The 17,201-nt window shown below is 47.5% G+C and overlaps 1 protein-coding gene and 1 pseudogene across 2 annotated transcripts in view; one reads left to right on the top strand and one right to left on the bottom strand.

The window, feature by feature from the left end:
* The window catches only part of LOC105463268 (aryl hydrocarbon receptor repressor), an 89,425-nt gene that overhangs the window by 51,260 nt on the left and 20,964 nt on the right, over positions 1–17,201 (top strand). Inside the window, exons 1-2 of one of the 2 annotated variants that reach the window (XM_071099170.1) lie at positions 3,588–6,133; positions 14,126–14,215. In XM_071099170.1, coding sequence (XP_070955271.1) covers positions 6,101–6,133; positions 14,126–14,215 — 123 coding nt within the window. In that variant the 5' untranslated portion in view covers positions 3,588–6,100. Of the gene's footprint in view, positions 1–3,587; positions 6,134–14,125; positions 14,216–17,201 lie in introns of those variants that run through there. The other variant, XM_071099168.1, reaches the window with a different exon arrangement.
* On the bottom strand, positions 3,376–4,591 carry LOC105463269 (translation initiation factor IF-3, mitochondrial-like; annotated as a pseudogene).

Genomic DNA, 17,201 nt, shown 5'->3' with positions numbered 1-17,201 from the left:
TGACCTTGACAAAAATAATCTTTGAAGTACTTGCTGGCTATTTTTTTCTGCCCTGGAACTGTAAGAGATCAGGATATTTAAAGGGTTTGACAGAGGAAGTCCCGGCTTTCTCAGAACATTTGTCCCGTTCCCTGTGGTGCCTGGGGAAGAGCACGGCTCCGGCCTCACCTGCCCCGGCCTCACCTGCCCCGGCCTCACCTGCCCCGGCCTCAGGCTGCAGCCTCACCTGCCCCGGCCTCAGGCTCCAGCCTCACCTGCCCCGTCCTCAGGCTCTGGCCTCACCTGCCCCGGCCTCACCTGCCCCGTTGTTCTTGCGAAGTGGCAGGTGTGCCGTTTCCTGACGTTCAGTAACAGGACATAGATGTGATCTTTTTCCCCTTAAAAAAAGTGCAGCCTTAACCTTAGAGCCAAATCCTTTTTTCCATTTGGAAAAGTGATCTCATTTTCCATGGACCATGTTAAAAAAAAAAAAAACTTTTGTAGGATTAGAAAGGCAGAGGAAGAGAAAACAAACAGACTCTCGAGATGCATATTTGAAAGATGGGCCCACATGTGTAAAAGTATTTGGCGTGACAGTGCTGGACCAGAAGTCAATCTGATATTGAATCCATATGACACAGCAAACAGCATTTTATGGTCTTTAAAAAAAATTCTGCCTTGTGAGTTAAAATTAAGGTTGCTTTTGGTTGTGACTAATCTCATAAAATCTTTTTCAAGAAGACATTTTATATACTCAAGCCTTGAAAATGTCTTTGGTCTTTGAACTATTATTAGTAGGACATCATCAGTATGTGGCAACCGCTGAATTGGGAAAAGCTGTAGCAGGAGCTGGCGGGCACAGACCCTTCCCGGCAGTGCCAGGAGGGCTGGGGGCGGAGGACCCGAGGCCCTGTGCACCCCCCCCAGCCTGTGCAGGCCGGAGCGAGGCCCCTCAGTGTCACCACTGCCCGGCTCAGAGCAGGCGGCTGATGGCAACTCCGATGCCTTTCAGCAGACACCCCCCAGGCCACACGACCACGGCTGCTTCATGTTCTCACCTGTTTTCTAATGACCCCTTGGTGCACCCCACGTCATCTCACCCTGTCTCTGCCTAAATCCCAGGGGAGGGAGGGGCTGCAGGGGTCTGAGGGGCAGGTGCCAGCCTGAGGCACAGTGGTGGTTTGGGTCCCCCAGTTCCGGACACAGCTGCTGACCCCTAAGATGGGAGCCGCCATACAGAAGGGCGTCGACGCCATGGGTGCCGGCTCTGGGCCAGGCTTTCTGGGTTGCCCGGTGTCTGCATCACCACATGGGAAGGGGGTGGGATTGGCCTGTGGTCCCTCCGTGGCCACAAAGTCCGTGACCTCCATTGGCACCAGCCCAGGGCCCGTATCTTGCTGAGCACAGGCAGGGATGATCCTGGGCCCTCGTGGATACTCCCCACGGTCATCTCCAGGCAGGACAAGAACTCTAGGAGTTCCAAGGTGAAGCTGTGAACCCAGCACAGGCAGGTGTGGTGGCAAAATGCAGGTCAAGTGTGCCTGGCACCATCGTTCCACAGGATGCCAGCTCTGCGGGACACAGAGTGTGATTTAACCCTCACCACAGCCTCTGAGTCACCTTTTATCCCAGCTGGGGATTGCAGGGAAGAGCGAAGTGTCGTGAAGTGATTTCAGCCTTAGATATCTTCCTTCTGGAAGTGCAGCCGCAGCAGCAGTGTTCCCAGCCAAAGCAAGGCGGCAACCAAGCCTCCGCTGACAGGTGGGCGGGTGGGCACGATACGGTATCTACCTACAGAGGGCAGTATTCAGCCTTAAAAACGGTGGGGCAGTAAAAGAGAACTACACAGACAGGACCACACCAAACTGAAAAACTTCTGTCCAGCAAAGGAAACCATCCACAGAATGAAGAGGCAGCCTACGGAATGGGAGGACGCATTTGCCAACCATACGTCTGACAGGCGGGACAGACCCCAAATACATAAGGAATGCAGCCAACTCAAGAGTAAGAAAACAACCCGATTAAAAACCAGGCAAAGGACCTGATAGATGCTTCTCCAAAGGAGACACAGAATGGCCGGCTTGTACGTGGAAAGGTGCTCGGCATCACCAGGCACGGGGAAGTGCAAATGGAAACCGTCAGCGAGCCCATCTTGCACCATCAGGATGGCTGTTTCAAAAAGATGAAGGCAGTCGTTGGCGAGGGTGTGGAGAGAAGGGGACTCGTGCACTGCTGGCGGGAATGTAAATTAGTGTAGAGCGATGGAAGGCTGCATGGAGCTTCCTCAAAAAATTAAAAATGGAACTTCCGTGTGACCCAGCAGTGCCTCTGCTGAACATTTACCCAAAGGAGCTGAAATCAGAATCAGAGACTCCCTTGCTCCCGTGCTTGTCGAAGCAGTGGCCGCAGTGGCCAGGACGTGGAGACAGCGTGCACGTCCACCAGTGAATGCACAGGTAAAGAAAATGTTCTGTGTCTACACCGTGGAATACTATTTTACCAGAAAAAGGAGGGAATCCTGGTATTTGCAAACCACGGATGAGCCTGGAGGACATGGCGCTGAGTGAAGTAAGTCATGGACAGACAGTTCTGCGTGATCTCATTCATATGTGGAATCTGAAAAAGTGGAACTCATAGAAACAGTTGATGGTTACCAGGGGCGGGGGGTGGGGTCGGGAGGGGGCTGAAAAAGGAAGGAAGGAAATGGACAGGCGCTGTGGCTTGGATCCACCTAGAGGACCCTGCGGAGTGAAACAAAGTCAAAGCCTGCTTGATTCAGCTCAGATGAGGTCCGCAGTGGAGGCAAATTCACAGAGGCAGAAAGCGGGTGGGACGCACGGGGCTGGGGAGGGGAGTGGGGGCACGTGTTTAATGCGGACAGTTTCGGTTTGGGAGGGTGGGAGTGTTCTGAAGGTGGATGGTCATGATGGTTGCACAACGATGTGAATGTGCTTAAGGCCACTGAGCTCAAAAGGATTGAAATTTAACCACTTAGGTCAGGCACGAGGGCTGACGCCTGGAATCCCAGCACTGTGGGAGGCCAAGGCAGGTGGATCACCTGAGGTCGGGAGTTCGAGACCAGCCTGGCCAACATGGCGAAACCCTGTCACTACTAAAAATGCAAAAATTAGCTGGGTGTGGTGGCGAGTGCAAACCTGTAATCCCAGCTACTCGGGAAGCTGAGGCAGGAGAATTGCTTGAACCCAGGAGGGGGAGGTTGCAATGAGCCGAGATCGCACCACTGCACTCTAGCCTGGGTGACAGAATAAGACTCTGCCTCAAAAAAAAGAAAAGAAAAGAAAAGAAAAGAAAAAAGTACCACTTAACCACTTAAAAATGGTTAAAATTGTATTTTTTTTTTTTTTACTTTCAGAAGCATATTTGTCTTTATTAAAATTACTGATGCAGAACATTGGATTCCTTATCATTTCCATGGTCTTTGTTCAAAGTGTCTCTTTCCTGAGTCTCTTGAGTTTCTTGATACGCCTTCTCTTCCTTTTTGCTCAAAGGACGAAGAACGCACATTAAAACTTTTCCTCCTTGAACAGCTCGTGGTCTAGATGAGAATGGAGCTATTCCAGGCACAGTCTGGAGTATTTGATGAAATATCCCCCAGGCGCGGTCCGGGGTGTTGGATGAAGTATCTCCTAGGCACAGTCTGGGGTATTGGATGAAATATCTCCTCCACTTTATTTTCTTTTTTTTCTTTTTCTTTTTTTTTTTTTTTTGAGACGGAGTCTCGCTCTGTCGCCCAGGCTGGAGTGCAGTGGCGCGATCTCCACTCACTGCAAGCTCTGCCTCCTGGGTTCACGCCATTCTCATGCCTCAGCCTCCCGTGTGGCTGGGACTACAGGCGCCCGCCACCTCGCCCAGCTAATTTTTGTATTTTTAGTAGAGACGGGGTTTCACCGTGTTAGTCAGGATGGTCTCCATCTCCTGACCTTGTGATCCGCCCATCTCGGCCTCCCAAAGTGCTGGGATTACAGGCGTGAGCCACTGCGCCCGGCCCTCCACTTTGTTTTCTGACTCATCTACATTTTCTCCTTTCTTTATAGTTATTCAAACTTGGTGTTTTTATTAATCCATGGCTGAATCTGTTTAGTCTTTGCGTCCAAATCATGTTGTCCAGCATTTGAAGAAACAGTCAGTTCCTTTGTCAGGGCTGGTCCAGTTTTGGGGTTACCGTTCTCCATCTCACTCAGCCTCCGCCGTTCCTGGTGAGTCTGCATTCCTGTCGTGAGCTGTCTTCTGCAGGCTCCTTTGAACCCGTCGCAGCTCTCGCTCATCCATGAGTCTAATCACATCTGCTCCATGCATGTTCCCAAATCATTACCCTTCTCATCAAATACTTGAATAATTCGCTGATTAATTTTTCTTCCAGTGTTACTAAAAGCTGTTTCACTCTTTTTTTTCTTTTTTCCTTCACTCTGGGTGTCTTCAGTGGTACTAAAGGCTTTTGCATGATTTAGGAAGGAGAGTCTTGGGGCAGAAGCAATAGGGGACCACTGTGGGGTGCTGTCTTTTGCACACTGTGTTTACCAAAACATCTAACACAACTATTTTCAGACTTTACGGTTTGTAGCGTTAACCTCTTTAGAAAAAGAGCAGCCATCCTGTGCGGGGCAGGCGATTGGTACTAAAATGATCATTTTTATGTTATGTATATTTTATTATAATTTTAAAACTTTTTTACAGTTTGGAAAAAACTGTCATAAAAATTCACTCTCTTGGTTGGGTCAGTAATACGAGGGACAAGGATGTCTGACGCCTTGGGGGTCCCAGCCTGGTCACATGAGCTAAAACTAAAGTCCCCAAAAATCCTCCAAGAAAGATTTCTTCCAGCTGGCGGGAGGCTGGATGAGAAGGTGTCATGTTTTTAGGTGAAAATCCGAGGCAGCACAGGACATGGTGAGATGATTATCCAGCTTGCTAATCTGCCGGCAGGCACCACCTGCCATTCCTCCTCCGTGCCTTCGAGTAGCGGGCTCAGTCCGTTTCGGGGAGGCTGGCATGAGGCTGTCTTCACACCCCCTGCAGGGTCCATTTCATGTCGGGCTGATTAATCCAGTTACTGGGAGGAAAACAGTGATTTCCTTTCTGTGGATCTTCCCGTGGACACATTGGATCCTTTATTCAGTGACATAAACAGCTAAGTCTCAAGTGTTCCATAGCCGCCTCCCCCAGAGAAATGCAGCAGGTCTGAGAAGAGAGCCCCTCGGGGAAATCTGGGCAAACCGAGAGCTTGTAAATAGCCCCAAACGGGTCCAGGCAGATTCACCAGACTTTCTGCTCGTGACCCAAAGACGTTAGTATGGAACCAACCTTCTTCCTCGGAGCTGCACGGGAATGAAAATGTACAAATACCGCAGTTTGTGGTAGCTCCTTAGAGGCTCCCATGGATGCAGATGTCCTGTGGGGTCAATTTCCCTCTCTAGAAACATGGTGGAGTTCAGGGTGACTGGTAACGACGGGCTTCTTGTCTGACGCCAAACCATATAAAGTGTTGGCCTATTTTGTCATCGTGGAGCAGCCTGCGGTGTTGCCCGCTGTTTTGTTGTGACAGCTGGGCAGGGGCTTCCTGACGTCTTCCTCCGAGTGGGAGGTGCTTTGTGAGACTTGGGTTTCTTGTTCAGACGCTCAACACAGAGTTCAAATCCCATTGTGAAGTCATCACCTGGCACCTGCACCTCTGTATCCAGAACCAAGCGGGCGGCACACCCTTCAGGTCGGTGGGAGAGAGGGCCTTCGGGTCGCCAGCACCTGACTTTCCAGCAGCCTTGTCCCGCCGCCTGCGACCACCAGCTCCTCCGCTCTCTCCGTCGGTCATAACATCTTACTGCTCCCCTCACCCACTGTTGAGTTGATCTTTGACAAGTGTTTATTTTGTATTTTCACGGCACCTGTGACTTTTCTTTTTGGAGACTTTACTGATTGAAAAACGTGGCTTTGCAGCCCAGCAAGCCTCTAGGTCTGAGGCTGCATCCTTCTGGTGTGGCTTTCCTCCTGAATCAGGCGTGGTGTGATGGCATCTGGGGAAGAACACGCAGCCTCTGGTTTGAACTGGACCCTGGATAGTGGTTCAACCTTCCCACACCTGTGACAGCCAACAAGATAGACACAGATGTGTGAAACGCTCTACAGCCACCTGAAGAAGGTAGAAATTCTACAACAAAATTAACTGGGGAAAAAAACCTAGGGAGAAGACAGGAAAGGAAAGGTGTTGCCCAGAAGAAGCCTCTTGCAGTGTGGATGGGAACCTGCCACAGCTGGGCTTGGGCCAGGGGCCCACGGTGTTGCTGGGCACTCGGGCCCCTTCTGCTGTCCCCAGCCCCGCTTCCTTCCAGCCAATGGCTCTGTGAGCTGCCTTTTGTCTGCATTTCTTGCAGGAATACGAAGGGACCAGACCAGGATCGCCCCATGTCAGGAGAAAGAGCATCCCCAATCCCCAGCCCCTACCTCATGGGCTAAATCACCCCACGTGGGAGGCTGGGAGGCACATTTTTGTGTGAGTGAACTACTCTGAACAGAATCATAATTGCACTGGTAAGGAAGAATGGAAAGTTGTCTCAAAATAAAGGGGGATCAGGTGTCTGGTCCACTTGTTTTTAGAAGCGTATTTCAGGAAAACATTAAGAAACAGAAAATACTCAAGCTGGTTAAGCCATTCAAGAGCCTAGAAAGGGATGGAAAGCTGTTCAGTTAATTCTGAGAGGTTAGGAAAACGCTGGTGCAAAAATACGATGCAGGCAGCTCAAAGGAGAAACGCAGCCTCTTCTCCCCTGTGAAACTGCACAAAACAATTCCAGATAAAATAATAGCAACTGACTCCCATCTGTGTTATAAAAGCACGGGCCGCTGCAGTTACAGTGGTCGAGGAGTAAGGTGAGACTCCGATGTTGGGAAATACCCATAAAATTAACTTAGCAAATTAATATACTAAAGGAGGAGAGTGGCAGCTTGTAGATGATCCTGATTAAACAGGCAATAATAATGTTTCTTAATATAGGCACCAGTTATTGAAAAGCTTATCTCTGTCCCAGTGATTTGAGGTGACACCTTTTTCAGGCATCAAATTTCCATTTCTGCTTGGACCCGTTTCTGGACGTCCCATTCTAGTCCATTGATTGATGTGTCTGTTCATGCTCCATGATTTAATTATAGAGGACTGACAGTATTTCTTAGATGTTGAATAAGATGCTGCTGTCTTCTGGCTTTTTTTTCTTCCTGTGCTTTTGTAGCTATTGTTGCATATTTATTTTCATATTTGGTATAAACCTACCAGCTGCGTAATCAGTTTGATGCTATGTTTATTAATTAGTATTACAGCATATTGATAGATTCACTCAGGAGGAACAGGCGTCTGTAGGATGTTGACTCATCTTGTGCACTGAGGTGTGTCTTCCCATTTGTTCAAATATAATTATGCAAGATTGAGGTGTGTCTTCCCATTTGTTCAAATATAATTATGCAAGATTGAGGTGTGTCTTCCCATTTGTTCGCATGTAATTTTTTGTGCCTCTGGAGATGTTCTGAAGTTTTCTTCATACAGGTTTTGCACACGTCTTAAGTTTATTTATAAGTACTTTAGCTTCTTTGATGTTTTTGTAAATGGGGCTTTATCTACGATTGTGTATCCTAATCTGGCCGTTTTCTAGTTTGTAAAGGTTATGGATATCTGTATGTTAATTTTGTACTGAATTATTTTATTGGGGTTATTTTATTTTATTTTATTTTTTTGAGACAGAGTTTCACTCTTGTTGCCCAGGCTGGAGCGCAGTGGCACGATCTCGGCTCACTGCAACCTCCACCTCCCAGGCTCAAGCCATTCTCCCTCCTCAGCCTCCCTAGTAGCTGGGACCACAGGCACGTGCCTCCACACCCGGCTAATTTTGTATTTTTAGTAGAGACGGGGTTTCTCCATGTTGGCCAGGCTGGTCTCGAACTCCCGACCTCAGGTGATCTGCCCGCCTCAGCCTCCCAAAGTGCTGGGATTATAGGTGTGGGCCACCGTGCCCGGCCTTATCTGGGTTATTTTATCATGGATTCTCCTGGGTTTTCCAGATGTACTATGATGTTGTCTGCAAAGAGAGACAGTTTCACTTCTCCCCAATCGTTGTACGTCCTGTTGACTTTTCATGTCGAATTGCATCAATCCATACCTGCAATACCATGTCCGATGCCGTGGGAGGGAGTTGGCAGGCTGCTGCTTTAAAGGCCCACATGGCGAATATTTTAGGCGTTTTGGGCTGGGCTGTCTCCACCCTTGGCACCCCACTTTGCGGTTGTCGTACAAAAGTATCCATAGACAGTGAATAAACACGTGGGTATGGCTGTGTTCCAGTGAGGCTGGGTTTACAAAAGCACGTGGCAGGCCACAGTGGGTGCCATGCTGGGGGCCATAGTTGCACCCCTTGTATGGGTGGTGGTGGGAACCCCTGTTCCTTGATCTTACTGGAAACACCTGGAGTATCTCCCTATGAAGTCGCTGCCTTAGGAATGAGGTGCACACACACACCTGTTACCTGTGAAGAAGGTATTCAGTAATTCTATTTTCTCGAGCCTTTTTCTTTTTTTTCAGGAATAATTGTTGAATTTCATTGAGGGCTTTTTCACCATATATGGAGATAATCATTTTTCCCCTCAGATCTGTAAATATGGTCTATTACGTTAATGGACTTCCTAATACTGAACCAACTTTTCATCCTTGGATTATATCTGCTTGGTTATTGGTGCATTATTTTCCTAATGTGAAACTGGAGTCTATTTCTTAATATTTTGTTTAGCTCATTTGCATCAATATTCAAAGGTGATATTGGTGTGTCATTTTCTTTTTTAATTTACTCTCCATATCAGAGTTAAGTGTCAATGTTACACTTCTTAAAAGGACTAGAAATTTTCCTTCACTTTCTGTGCTCTGGAACCATTTACGGGGCATTGAAATTATCTGATCTTTGAAGATTTGGTGGAATTCCATGTTACAACCATCTGGGCCAGGTGCATTTTTGTGGGGGTAATCCCTTGATAACTTTCTCTATTCCTTCTACAGGAGTTGATCTTTTAAGCTTGCTATCTCTAATGGAGTCAATTTTTATAAATTATGTTTTCCTAGGGAAATATATACTTTAGGTTTTCAAATGTATTTGTATATAGGTCTTTCTCCCACTTTTATTCAATCACTTGCCCTCTGCCACACCCAGGGAACCACTTTCTGATATTTATTACTGTAGATTAGTTTGGCCTGTTCTTAGGTGTCATATAAATAGACTCTTAAGTTAATGAACTTTTGCATCTGATTTTTGTTTAACGTTTTTTTGCAATTCATTAATGTTTTTGCATAATCAGTAGGTTTAAAAATTTTTTAATTGTGTAACAGTATTCCATTTTATAATTATTCTGCAATTCATTTATCCATTATCCATTATCCATTTGATAGTTGCTAGAAATAAACCAGCTTTATTTCTAGCTTTTGATTATTATGATCAAGGCCACTGTGAACATCCTTGTTCCAGGCTTTTTGTGAACGTGCCCATTTCCCTTGATGAAATACTAAGGCTGGAACTCCTGGGTTGTAGGGCAGATGTGCACTTGCCTTTATGAGAAACAGCAGGACAGTTTTCCAAAGTGACTGTAGCATTTTACATTCCCACCAGTCACACTCTCGCCCTTCAGTATTCCGTGCTGTCAGTCTTTCTGACAGTGGCCACCCTGGAGTGTGGAGCAGCATCTCGATGAGGTTTTAACTTGCACGTCCCTGGTGGCTAAGGATGCCGAGTGTATTTTCATGTGTATGATGGGTGTTACTCTATCTCTTTGGTAAAGTATCTGTGCAAACATTTGTCCCATTGTTTAAAATTTTTTTTTTAAATTGTTGATTTGTAGCAGTTCTTATAGATTCTGGATAAAGTCCTTTATCAATGTGCTGTGCATATTTTTTCTCTGTGGCTTATCTCTTCATTTTTTACGGGCATTTTAAAATAAAGCCCAATTTATCAAGTTTTTTCTTTACGGGTTAGGGTTTTTGTATCCTACCTAGATCCACCGACCTCAAACTCGTGAGGGCATTTCCTGGGTTTCTTCTGGAAGCTTTGTGGTTCTGGGCTTTGTGTTTGTGTCTGTCATAGGTCTTGAGTTAATTTTGTGTGTGTGGCATGAGATAGGAGTCGGGGTTCATTTTTCCATACGAATCTCCAGCTGTCCCAGCCACGCTGTTTCAGACCTTCCTTCCCCACTGACTGACCTAGTGCCTTGGCTGAGGGTCAGCTTGTCTAGCCTGACCTTGTCCTGCTGACCAGAGCTTTATAGGAAGCCATGAAGTCAAAATAATTTCTACAATTTTGTTCTTTTTTTTAACAGGATTTCTTTTTTTTTTTTTTTTTTTTTTTTTGAGATGGAGTCTCGCTGTGTCTCCCAGGCTGGAGTGCAGTGGCGTGATCTCGGCTCACTGCAAGCTCCGCCTCCCGGGTTCACGCCATTCTCCCGCCTCAGCCTCCCAAGTAGCTGGGACTACAGGCGCCCGCCACCACGCCCGGCTAGTTTTTTTTTGTATTTTTAGTAGAGACGGGGTTTCACCATGTTAGCCAGGATAGTCTCGATCTCCTGACCTCGTGATCCACCCGCCTCAGCCTCCCAAAGTGCTGGGATTACAGGCTTGTGCCACCGCGCCCGGCTTAACAGGATTTCTTTAGCAAGGCTAGTTCTTTTGCAATTCCATAACTATTTTATTATTTTATTATTGTAGAGACAGAGTCTCACTCTGTCACCCAGGCTGGAGTGCAGTGGCGTGATCTCAACTCACTGCAACCTCGATTTCCCAGGCTCAAGCAATCCTCCCACCTCAGCCTCCCAAGTAGCTGGGACTACCGGTGTGCACCACCATGCCCAGCTAGTTTTTAAAGTTTTTGTTGTTTGTCTTTTGTAGAGATGGGGTCTCACTATGCTGCCCAGGCTGGTCTTGAACTGCTGGGCTCAAGCAGTTCTCTCACCTTGGCCGCCCAAGGTGCTGGGATTACAAGCATGAGCCACCACGCCCAGCCATAAAAATTTGAGAATCAGCTTGTCACTTTCTATAAAAAGAAAAAAAAAAAAACCTTTAAAATTATGATTGGGATTGCATTATATCTACAGATCAATTTAGGGAGACAGGACAATCCTAACTACATTGAGCCTTTCAGTCCAGGAACACTGTATATCTCTTAGTTTATTCAGGTATTTTCTCAGTGATGTTGCATTGTTTTCAGTATACCAGCCTTGCACATCTTTTGTTAGATTTATTCCTAGGTATTTTATGTTTTTTGATTGGGGCCTGGAGTTTTCTTTGTGGGAAAGTTTTGATTAGAAATTCAATTTATTTAATAGATATTAGGTTATTTAGATTTTCTAGTTCTTCTTATATCACTTTTGTTAATTTGCATATTTCAAGGAGTGTTTCCTGTTTCACTTAAATTGTTTAATGTGTTAACTATCATTTTTAGTATTTTCCTACTATCCTTTTAATATTTGTAGGACCTGTAGTGATGTACTTTTAAACTCCTGGTGTCAGTGATTTCTTTTTTTTCTTGGTGAGTCTTGCTAGCAGATTATCCGTTTTATTAATCTTTTCAAAATTTTCAAAAATTCGAGTTTTGGCTCTGTTAATGGTCTCTATTATTTGACTGTTCTAAGCCATTTTCATGGATTTTTGACTCTTACCTTTATTTTTTCTTTCCTTTTCCTTACCTTAGATTTAACTGACTCTTCTCTCTCTAGTTTCTTGAGGAGGGACTTCATACTTTTGAAACAGTCATTTTAAGCTCACTGGGATTTGATGCTGACTCTTTTGCTTGTGTACAATTGGAAGTTTGTTACACTTCCTGTGTCCTCATTATGATGCAATTTTGGGTCTGTGTAGCCGCACTTGTTCTTACCATTCTCCATCATTTTGTGGAATGTGCGGGGGGAATTTGGATTTAGGTAACTGCCATTATCCTTGGCTGCCTGGGAGTCTTCAATACCGGTATTTCAAAAGCTCTTAGAAATTGATATTTATAAACCCTAATAGAAAAATTAGCACATGACATACATAGGGCAGTTTACCAAAGAAGAAATACAAGTTACCAGTGAATGTAGGAAATGTGTTTCAATCTCATTAGTAATCAAAGAAATGAAAACTATAACGGTAAAATAATTTATCTCTTTTCAAAAATAATATATCTGTTTTCAAATTGGCAAAGATTTCAGAAAAAGAAAGGAAAATAAAAGTACCCAACATGGTCCAGATTTGAGGAAATTAGTGTATAATATACGGCTGATAGCCACAAACATCATGGGAGTCTCCGAATGTCTGTGTTTTAAAGACACAGATGGAAACATTTATGAAAGCCGTGTCCAGGTGACTCTGCCCCCTCACCCCTGCCTCACGCAGGATGTGAGACTGGGCGAGACATTCCACCTGGTAGCCTGTGCTTGCTCAGTGCCAGCGGCCGTTGCTGCCGTGGACAGATCCTGCGGCTCAGAGGCCACCGTCTTTCCTGCATCCTCACCAGTGACGGCCCCGGGAAGCTGCTGCAGGGTGGGGCTGCGCGGCTCGCTTCTCAAATAAAGGAAAACGTCACATCAAGCACAGCACAGCCACATCCTTGCCTTCTCCATCTGCTCCCTCCAAAATCCCACAATAGTTACGGCTGTAACTAAGATGTAATAATCATACAAATATTGTGAATAACATACACGGCTGAATTTAACATCAAAATGAAATGAATTTCTAGAAAGTATTTTAAGATGCCATAGTCAATGTAAGAAAAAATAAAGAACTTGCATACACTAACAATAAATAAATCAACGTGGTGTTAAAATCTGCCCCGTTTCATCTACCATCTCCGCAAAATGTGCCCACACTAGAGGGTCTTCAGAGTGAGGTGGACCAGGCCTTCCAGAAGCACATCACCCTCATCTTAAGTGGGTCCAGAGAATGGAAGGAAAGGGGCAGGAGTGACTCATGTCTTGATGGTTGTGTATACCGTGTGCAAAATACGCAGAGAAACTACAGGCCAAGTTTAAACATAGATGGATAACCCCTAAGTGAGATTAATCAATTCCAAGAGCATATTAAAAAGTCATGATTAAAGAAGCTTACCTCATAAAGTACAAGAATGATGCACCATCAGAAAATCTGTCAATCACACACAAAATAAAAATTGTGATTGTTTCAGTAGATGCAGAAAAACACTGATGGAGTTCAATATTTTTCTCTCTCTCTTTTTTTGAGACAGAGTCTCACTCCATTGCGCAGGCTGTAGGGCAGTGGTGTGACCTCGGCTCACTGCAACCTCCACCTCCCGGGTTCAAGCAATTCTCCTGCCTCAGCCTTCCAAGTAGCTGGGATTACAGGTGTGCACCACCACACCCGGCTAATTTTTGTACTTTTAGTAGAGACGGGGTTTCACCATGTTAGCCAGGCTGGTCGATGGAGTTCAACATTTTTCATAATAAAAATCCTTAGAAAAGCAAAGAGTATTCCAGACAGTGTGTGGAAGGAGGTACATGGGCGGAAACGTCTGCAGAGGAAAACGGAGAGCTCCTGCCTTGTCTTAGGTACCAAGTCTCACTGTCGCGCCAAGACAAGGTGCATATTTTATAACACATAATTTTATATTTATTAGAAAAGGGAGGCCAGGCGCGGTGGCTCACGCCTGTAATCCCAGCACTTTGGGAGGCCGAGGCGGGTGGATCACAAGGTCAGGAGATCGAGACCACGGTGAAACCCCGTCTCTACTAAAAAATACAAAAAATTAGCCGGGCGCGGTTGTGGGCGCCTGTAGTCCCAGCTACTCGGGAGGCTGAGGCAGGAGAATGGCGTGAACCCGGGAGGCGGAGCTTGCAGTGAGCTGAGATCACGCCACTGCACTCCAGCCTGGGCGACAGAGCGAGACTCCGTCTCAAAAAAAAAAAAAAAAAAAGGGGCCGTGTAAACCATGGCTGCCTTCTCATGTTGCCTGTTAACTTGGAGCCTGTGACAAAATGGTAATAAATAAACAAAAAGTGGGCATTTCTAGAGGTTATGAATATGGACTACAAAACAGAAGAATATTGTTGAAAATTTAAGCAAATGATGCTTGCACTTTTTCATTTTGGGTGAGCCAATTTGATTTTTTTTTGTTTTTTCTTCTAGTCTCTTAATGGCTTTGCTCTGGTCGTGAGTGCAGAAGGGACGATATTTTATGCGTCAGCAACGATCGTGGACTATCTGGGCTTCCATCAGGTAAATGAAACCAGAATAACCCTCCAGTCTGTTAAGTGCTAGGCTCTCTTCCCTTTGTAAATGTTTGTTGTCTTCAAGGTTTGACAAATGTCTAAAATCGGGTTTGTCCTATCACTGAACTCTTACCAGATAAAGATCTCCACACTCCAGCTTTGTCCAGGGCAGTGTTTCTTCCAGCCTGGGTTCGGGGTCTCGGGGTGAGGCCGCTCAGTGTCGGGGGTGTTCTGGTCTAAGGGAGCCGCGGCGCCCGGACAGCAGCCTGGTCTCCTCTGGCTCGGGCACTCCGCTAGGTCCCCTGCCCCAGCAGCGCCATCCCATTCATCCACTCCCAGTCAACGTCTTCCCGGTGCACTCAGGACACAGCTTGTTCTGGAAATGCCCTTCCTGACGTGGGAGTGGTTCGCTTGGAGTGCTGCCCAGTCAGCCCCAGGTGGATGACTCCAGACTTCCAGGCCGAGAATGGGGTTGAGGCCTCGTCAGATACCAAGCCCTGGAAGGGTAACTCACCCAGGAAAAGGTACGATAAAAAATCCCACCCGGTCAGGCGCAGGGACTCACGCCTGTAATCCCAGCACTTTGGGAGGCCGAGGCAGGTGGATCACCAGGTGAGGAGATCGAGACCAGCCTGGCCAACATGGTGAAACTCTGTCTCTACTAAAAATACAAAAATTAGCTAGGTGTGGTGGCAGGCACCTGTAGTCCCAGCTACTAGGGAGGCTGAGGCAGGAGAATAGCGTGAACCTGGGAAGCAGAGGTTTGCAGTGAGGTGAGATCAAGCCACTGCACTCCAGCCTGAGTGACAGAGTGAGACTCCGTCTCAAACAAACAAACAAACAAACAAATCTGACTCGAGGCCAGGAGGGGAGCAAGGGAGCTGTTTTTCTGTCTCGAAAGGAGCTGGGGTCCCTCACGGAAAATCAGATGCCGGTTGTAGAATTAAGATTTCTCCCACTGCACGGCAAGGACTCCCAGGATCTGGATCTCAGGCATACTGCAGACTGATGAGATGACTGGAGAACCCAAAGAAGCAAAAATGGGGCCCTTTATCTGCACTTTCACAAGCCAATCCCACAAAAATACCCACCCTGCAGATGAGCTCACGGTGCGAGTAATAAACCCAAGGAAGCCATAGATGGTGAGCAGGAGCCAGCAGACAGGTAAACAAACCCTGATTCCTGGAAGAACTTAAGGAACAAAGCCGTCCAAAGGAAACTGGCAAACAAACAGATTTAAAACAATAAAAGATAAAAGCAGCAGTATAAAGAAAGCACAGCATATGATGAAAAAAATAACAGATATGTTTGAGAAAGATCAAAACAAAACTTTGAAAAATAGAGAGTTGTGTATTAGGGTTCAGTCTGGAGACAGAAACTCTCCAGAAATTTGAACAGTTTTATAGAAAGACTTACGATGGGTTTAGTGTAAGGAAGTGTTAACCAGTAGCACCAGCTCAGCAACAAAGGACTAAAAGGACTCTGAGGACACAGATACAGCAACAGAAGGTCAGCAGTGTGCACAGGGCCCAGGCAGGGGCCATCTTGGAAACCCCAGCCCCACTGAGGCTGAGAGCCAGACCCTCGGTGGCACAGGCTGGGGCCATGACCTGGGCAGTGGAGAAGTTCCCAAGATGTTCAGGCCAGGGCTGGCTGGCAGGAAGCTTCCCTTTGGGACCCAGGTGAGATGCGCACCTGGAGGCTGCTGGGCGCTGGGGGAAGCTGTGACACTGCGGGGTGCACACCGGTGGAGCGGGAGGCCCCAGGGGAAGCCCTCCCCCCTGCAGTGCCCAGCACCTCTGCCTGTGAGGAAATGGTCCCAGAGCCAGCATTCACGCCGAGCGAGAGGCAGCACATGGGGTGATTAAAGTGAAAAATCCCCCTGCTCAGGTGGGAAGCCTAGGGCTGAATCCCCCCGTCAGGTGGGAAGCCTCGGGGCTGAATCCCCCTAGTCAGGTGGGAAGCCTCGGGGCTGAATCTCCTGGTCAGGTGGGAAGTCTAGGGGCTGAATCCCCCCAGTCAGGTGGGAAGCCTCGGGGCTGAATCTCCCGGTCAGGTGGGAAGTCTAGGGGCTGAATCCCCCCGGTCAGGTGGGAAGCCTACGGCTGAATCCCCCTGGTCAGGTGGGAAGCCTTTAGGGGCTGTGCAGGGCAGCAGTCAATGGAAGCCACAAACCATCCTGCTCACCCACACTAGTCCCTGACAAGTCATTAGAATTCATGTCTGCCCAGGCCCTGAGGCTGCACAGAGTTCTATCCAGTTTCCATGAGAGCCAGGATTTTGAATTTCCCCACAGCTGAAGTCACTGCTGCCTGCTGGTGACTCTGCAAAGCAGCTCCTCTAGTCTGCCCCTAAGTCCAACCTCCTGCCTCTGAGCCCAGGCCGGTCTCCCTGTGAACTGCAGGGACCGTGTGACCGCCGGGCTCATTGCAGTGAGCTTGTTTTCTGCACCGTGGCTCTCTCTGCACACTGGATGCCTCCTCCGGATGGCCTCTCCCCCAGCGTCCACGTGAAGGTGCAGCTCGTCAGCACACCTGGGCCGGCCCTAGTGGAGGACGCAGGGGGACATGGCTGTGTGCAGGGCGAGGAAGCACCGTGCAGTGGGCATGGCTGCCAAGGGGTGTCCAGGCCACTGTCCTGTTGGGAACGCAGTGCAGGGTGGAGACACAGCTCTGCTGTCCCAGTAGCGACCTCGATGGCTCTGAGCCTCATTTCCTGTGCCCACACCATGGCCAGCAGCGGTGTCTGCCTGCCAGGCTGTGGCCAGACCACAGGGCCACTGAGCAGGGGAGTGCTGGAAAAAGCCCTGGTGCCGGGCGCTGCGTCTCCCACCACAGAGGGACATCACTCTAGGCGGCTGCTGTTGACACCGCGTGACCACAGGCTTTGCTGAGTGTGCCCTGGTGTCTGTAGTTGTGGCACTTTCATCTCCTGACGTGCCCTATGAGAGGGGACCTGGAGTGACGACTGGTGGGTCCCTCATTCCCACAGAT

This window comes from Macaca nemestrina, chromosome 6 (genome assembly GCF_043159975.1).
Source record: "Macaca nemestrina isolate mMacNem1 chromosome 6, mMacNem.hap1, whole genome shotgun sequence".
Classification (NCBI taxonomy): domain Eukaryota; kingdom Metazoa; phylum Chordata; class Mammalia; order Primates; family Cercopithecidae; genus Macaca; species Macaca nemestrina.
Note: the sequence above shows the minus strand (reverse complement) of the source record. Positions and strands in the feature narration are given on the sequence as shown.